At 51.8% G+C, this 6307-nt stretch overlaps 1 protein-coding gene across 2 annotated transcripts in view; it reads left to right on the top strand.

Moving 5' to 3' along the window:
* The window catches only part of SNTA1 (syntrophin alpha 1), a 31276-nt gene extending 24969 nt beyond the window's left edge, over positions 1-6307 (top strand). Inside the window, exons 4-8 of one of the 2 annotated variants that reach the window (XM_003788102.2) lie at positions 1939-2146; positions 2296-2426; positions 4564-4760; positions 5375-5562; positions 5664-6307. In XM_003788102.2, the coding sequence (XP_003788150.1) occupies positions 1939-2146; positions 2296-2426; positions 4564-4760; positions 5375-5562; positions 5664-5756 (817 nt within the window). In that variant the 3' untranslated portion in view covers positions 5757-6307. The remainder of the gene's footprint in view (positions 1-1938; positions 2147-2295; positions 2427-4563; positions 4761-5374; positions 5563-5663) is intronic. The other variant, XM_023512179.1, reaches the window with a different exon arrangement.

The following is a 6307-nucleotide window of genomic DNA, read 5'->3' as shown; positions in this document are numbered from 1 at the left end:
CAACCTCCAACTCCTGGGCTTAGGTGATTCTCTTGCCTCAGCCTCCCAAGTAGCTGGGACTACAGGCACCCGCCACAATGCCTGACTATTTTTTTGTTGCAGTTTGGCTGGGGTCGGGTTTGAACCCACCACCCTTGGTATATGGAGCTGGCGCTGTACTCACTAAGCCACAGGCACCGCCCAGTAAAATTTTTTTTAAGTAGTTGATCATAGTGGCACAGTCCCAGCTACCTAGGAGGCTGAGCTGAATCACTTGAGGTCTGAAGTTTGTGACCTGCCTGGGTGATATAGAGAGATCCTGTTCCTCCATCTTACCCTCACCCTCCCCCCCCCCAAAAAAAAGAAGAAAAAAGAAGGGAGTCCAGGGGTCAGCTTTTCAGGCTGCTATAGGTTTTTAAGGATGCCATCAAGGCACCAGGCTTCTAGCTTCCTCCCCTGCCTTTGTTTTTTTTTGTTGTTGTTGTTGGGGTGGGGAGGACAGAGTCTCATTTTGTTGTCCTTGGTAGAGTGCTATGGTGTCATAGCTCACAGCAACCTCAAACTCTTGGGCTCAAGTGATTCTTTTGCCTCAGCCCCCTAAGTAGCTGGGACTATAGGCGCCTGCCACAATGCCTGGCTAATGGCCTGGAATTTTTGTATGGTTGCTTGGAAATGCCACAAAGTCACTTCTGTTGAATTTCATTTGTAAAAACCAAATCATAAGATCAAGGGGAGGAGAAATGAATTTTACTTCTTGCTGGGAAGTGGACTGTGTGTATAGGGAGGGATGGATTTGGTGGAGACTAACCACCATACCTAAGAAGGATTTACTGTTCATTCAGGAAGGGACACCCTTTCTAGAGACTTCTATGTATGTCTCACTGGTTAGAACTAGGTTGTATGATTGGCCCCAGTTGCATGGAAACCCGGATTCAAGTATTTTGGTTTCTAGTTCTGCAGTAGAGGAAGGCAGAGGTGGAAAGGGTGGAATGGGTGTTGTCTGAGAGCCATCCTCCAGTTTCTGCCTTACTCTATCCATCTAGTACCAAAAAGCCAAAGGGGGGTGAATTTTTTTTTTTTTTTTTTTTTTTTTTTTTGAGACAGAGCCTCAAGCTGTCCCCCTGGGCAGAGTGCCGTGGCATTACAGCTCACAGCAACCTCCAACTCCTGGGCTCAAGCGAGTCTCCTGCCTCTGCCTCCCAAGTAGCTGGGACCACAGGCGCCCGCCACAACGCCCGGCTATTTTTTGGTTGCAGCCGTCATTGTTGTTTTGGCGGGTCCGGGCTGGGGATTTGAACCCGCCACCTTAGGTGTATGTGGCTGGCGCCTTAGCCGGTTGAGCTATAGGCGCCGAGCCAGGGGAGTGAATCTTTAATGCCTCGGAGACAGTTTGAAAATCCTCTCTCTGTCACTATTTCTGTTAGAACTTCCCTGAAATTGGCCTCCACACTTGCCTACCTGGCAGTAGTTTGTCTCCTCCAGTCCCTCACCATTCCCCCAGCTCTTTATTATGTAGATCAAGTTGGCCTTTCATGCTTCTTTCCTTTAGTTTAGTTTTGTTTTTATTTCTATTAGTGAATGACTTGGTTCTATGCAACAAGGAGAACCTGTGAGCTGGCCCAGTGAGAGAATTTTCCTTAGAAACAGGAGAAAAGAGCAAGATTATATGTTGTCACATAGTAATAATTTTGTCCCCATTACACATTTCAGTGCATGTGCATTTTGTGCATCTGTGCATATGTGTGTGTATGTCATAGTCTCTTGTCCCTAGACCCTTTCAAGCCCCAACAACTGTGGCTGGTGGCTTAGCAGTGAGTATCCCTCCTGATTCTCTCCCTGACACTCCCTGTGGTTTCTCCTGGTTTGGTGGTGGGTGGGGTTTCTTGGGCCAGATTTTAGGGTTGGGCAGCTACACCTAGTGGTCAGGCCGCCAAACCCTTATCCCATTTGTGCCTGCAGGTATCTGGAGATCTGTTCTGCAGACGGCCAAGACACCCTCTTCCTGAGGGCCAAGGATGAAGCAAGTGCAAGGTCATGGGCAGGTGCCATCCAAGCCCAGGTCAACACGCTGGTGCCCTGGGTCAAGGATGAGCTGCAGGCACTGCTGGCAGCTACCAGCACTGCTGGGAGCCAGGATATCAAACAGATCGGCTGGCTGACTGAGCAGGTGCCTGCTGGGCCTGGGACCTGTCCCTCCCTCTGTTCTCCTCCCTTGGAGCTGGCCCTGTGCTCAGTGTTTCTCATCATTTCCTCCCACCCTGGAGCTCTAACTTCTCCCCTCCTCACCCTTTCTCACTGCTGCTTTGTCCTCTGCAGCTGCCCAGTGGGGGCACAGCCCCCACCCTGGCCCTGCTGACCGAAAAGGAGCTGCTCCTCTACAATTGTCTCCCCCAAACCCGTGAAGCCTTGAGCCGGCCAGCCCGTACTGCCCCGCTCATCGCCACCAGGTACCCAGAGCTGGTGCAGGGAGATGTTCTCCGAAGGGCCCCAGAAGCTAGGAACTCCAGGGTTGTTCTTCCCTGAGTTATTGCCCAGGTGACCTGAAGCAAATGTCTGCCCTGTCTGAGTCTTGGTTTCTTCATCTGTGAAATGGGGGCTTTCAATAGCCACTGATTCATTGACATCTCCACTTTGTGCCGCATAGTTTGGGGGACACATAATTGACCCCAACAGCCCCTCCCCTCAGGGAGAACATAGTCTGATGGGGAAGACATACCCAGAAACAGCCATTGTCATGTAGAGTTTGAAGGAGTCAGTTAACTGTCTGGCCTGGTCTGGAAAGGCTTCAGGGAGGAGGTGATGTTTGAGGTGGACTTTGACAGATGAGAAGACTGCTGTTTAAGAAGGACTGGAAGAGCATCTCATGCAGGGAGAATATCATGGTCAAAGGCACAGAGGCATGGAGGGCTTATAGCATGCTCATGGAGGTGTAACTGGAATGTAGATTGCAAGCAGGAAATGACAGGGATTTGGCAGGGCGGTCTTACAGAGCCTCTATCGCCCGTTAGCCTTATCTTTAGAATTGCGGTAGTGTTGAAGGGTTTAAACTAGGGAGCAAGGTGACTCTGGTTGTGTTTTAAAAGAAGCCCTGTGCTGCCACGTGGAAGATGCACCAGCGAGTGCAAGATGGAGGCTGGGAGGCTGCTGCAGTCGTGCTGGGGGAGGTGGAGGTGGGTAGAGGCAGCAGATGGTGAAGAAAGGCAACATTTGCATTGGAAACCACACGGGTGGTAAAATTAACAGGGCTTAGTGCTTGCCAGGTGGGGAGGGCGAAGAAGGTGTCCAGAATGAATGGGAGGTTTGGAGCCTGTGTCTGGGTGAGCGTGGGACTGGGAGTGGGGGTGCAAAGGGAGGAGGCTGGGGCGAGGTGTTGAGTCCAAAGTGTGTGTGGGATGGATAGGAGCTTGGATTGGAAGCCTGGGGACTTTATTTTTTTTTTTGAGACAAAGGCTCACTCAATCACTCTGAGCAGAATGCTGTGGAGTCATAGCTCACAGCAACCTCAAACTCCTGGACTTAAGTGATCCTCTTGCCTCAGTCTCCCAAGTAGCTGTGACTCCAGGCACTTAAAGTTTTTCCATTTTTAGTAGAGACGGGATCTTGTTCTTGCTCAGGCTGGTCTTAAACTCCTGAGTTCAAGCAATCCACCTGCCTCAGCCTCCCAGAGTGCTAGGATTAGAAGCGTGAGCCACTGTGTCCAGCAAAGCTTGGGGACTTATAGGGCTGTAGCTCAGGGCTGCAACATGGGAGACTGGGTAGCAGCTGCAGCTCCAAAGGGGTGTGAGCTACAGGAGGGAGAGTGGGCGGAAATAGGAGCAAAGAGGGACATGGGCCAGAGATCTGCTGTCCCGAGTTGGGAGTGAGCATCCCAAGGCCACACAGTAAGTGCAAGTCAAGCTGTAGCTTCCAAGTCCCTTGTCACCCATGTCTCCTTACCCCAGGCTGGGCTCTGGCCTCTGTGTTGGGAGCCTGGTGGCTACTAGGGATAATAAAGTTATGGATTGCCTCCCTAATGAAGTGACAAATGTTTATCAAGCACCTACTGTGTGTTAGGCATAATTTTAGTTACTGGGCATACCGCAGTGAATAAAAGACAAACATTTCCACCCTGGTTGACATGCTAGTGAAAAAGATAGTCAAAGCCCAACTGAACACATAAATAAAAAGTGCAGTTTCTGGTATTATGATGGAAAAATAAGGCTAGTTCATGACAAGGATGTCATTTTAGACCGGGGTGGGTCAGGGAAGGCTTCTCAGAGGAGGTGACATTTAAGCAAAGATGTGAAGCAGTGAGGGAGTGAACAATGCAGATAATTAGGGCAGTGTGTCTAGCCAGAGGGAAGATCTCAGGCACAGGTGTGAGGCAGCTGTGTGCTTGCTGTGTGGGAGGACACCACAGCAAGTAGTGGGCAAGGTGGCAGGAGGTATCTCCTGCTGAGTCATCAGTGCCCAATGGCAAGTCCTATCCCCCATTAGGTAGTAAAGGACTCACAGAGTCCCTTCCCAGGTCACCACCCCCCTTGCCTTAAACTATTTGTCCCCTGCCCAGAGTCTCATCCTTAGCCCTGTGCTCCCTCCCCCCAGACTGGTGCACTCAGGCCCCTCCAAAGGCTCAGTACCCTACGACACAGAGCTCTCCTTTGCCCTGCGCACGGGCACACGCCATGGTGTGGACACCCACCTCTTCAGTGTGGAGTCACCACAGGAGCTGGCTGCCTGGACCCGCCAGCTAGTGGATGGATGTCACCGGGCCGCTGAAGGTGTGCAGGAGGTGTCTACAGGTGCGCTGGGCGGATCTGGGGGTGCCTTTCTGGTAATGTGCCTCTTATCCCCAGAGGCATTCAAGCTTCCTTCTTTGGGGTGCTTCAGGAGGGGGATGGAAAGTGGAGTTTGGGCTCCCATAGTGCCTTCTGTTAGGACATGCAGGTGCCCAGTAAGCAGACTCTTTTCCCAGGGGTTTTTCTTGCTCTGGCTTTGTGATTCTGTTGGTGAGGATGTAAAAGATGGCACTTGTAGGGTTTCCAGACAAAATATAGGACACCCAGTTAGATTCAAATTTCAGATAAATAGATATGTCCAAATTATTCATGGTTTATCTAAAACTTAAATTTAACTGGGCAGTTTTATAGGTCTTTAAGGACCATGCTTGGTAAGTATGTCGATGCGGACTTACAGGGAGTGAATCTCCTGTCCATTTTTAAGTCCCCCCCTTTCCACTTATGGTACTGCTAGAAGTAGGCGTAGGTTCTCTGAAGCTGGAGATGGTTCAGTATTTTAGGGTATTGTGTCCTAATACACAGTGAGTTTCCCATCCCTGGAGGTATTCAAGCCCTAGGTGTGGAGCTGTAGTGGGGGGTTGGAGGTCAGGGGTGTGGTCTCTGTGCCCTCCCCACAGCCTGCACGTGGAACGGCCGTCCCTGCAGCCTCTCTGTGCACATTGACAAAGGCTTCACACTGTGGGCTGCTGAGCCAGGTGCTGCCCGAGCTGTGCTACTCCGACAGCCCTTTGAGAAGCTGCAGATGTCCTCAGATGATGGTGCCAGTCTCCTTTTCCTGGACTTTGGGGGTGCTGAAGGCGAGATTGTGAGTGAAGGGTTGCCTCTCCACCCTGGGGAGGAGGGGGCATGCTGTCCTGAAGGCCAGGCCAGACAGGCCCCTGACCCTTCCCTCCATCCACCCTGCAGCAGCTGGACCTGCACTCGTGTCCCAAAACCATGGTCTTCATCATCCACTCCTTCCTCTCGGCCAAAGTCACTCGCCTGGGGCTCTTGGCCTAGAAGTCACCTGGTGCGCTAGCCTTGAAGAGAAGGTGTCCACCACGTGGCCTGACCTGCGCCTATGCCGACTGCCTGCTTACCGCTGGGCTGAGAGAAGGGAGAGGAGAGAAAGGAACATGCACCTCAGAGACCCAGCTCCTGAGGGAGGCTACCTTGGTCTTGGGGACCAGCACCCAGACCCAGGACACAGTGGATCCTGCCTGTGAAGGGTAGCCTGCCTGCTGCCCACCTCCACCAGTGCCTTTTGCAGAGAGATATTTTGTGTACACAGAAGCCATTCCGAGCTTGGGACCTGCCCCTGTGGGGATCCTGACTCCACCCAGGAGCAGAGCTGCCAGGCCTCCTAGAGGTCCCTAAGTCATCCCCTGAGGTCCCATCTGAAGCTGGAGTCCCCTGGGGTCAGTGGCAAGAGAAGAAAGAGGAGTCTTTTTGTTCATTTTTCCCTCAGCCTCACTACCTTGGGGCATCTAGATTTTCTCTTTATCTTCTCTCTCCTCTTTATTCTTGGATAAATAAACAGCCTGTGAGCACACAGGCGGCCTGGCCTAGTG

This window comes from Otolemur garnettii, unplaced genomic scaffold, assembly GCF_000181295.1.
Source record: "Otolemur garnettii isolate 467f Iridium unplaced genomic scaffold, OtoGar3 scaffold00025, whole genome shotgun sequence".
Lineage (NCBI taxonomy): Eukaryota > Metazoa > Chordata > Mammalia > Primates > Galagidae > Otolemur > Otolemur garnettii.
The sequence above is the reverse complement of the archived record's forward strand: the minus strand, read 5'-3'. Positions and strand labels throughout refer to the sequence as shown.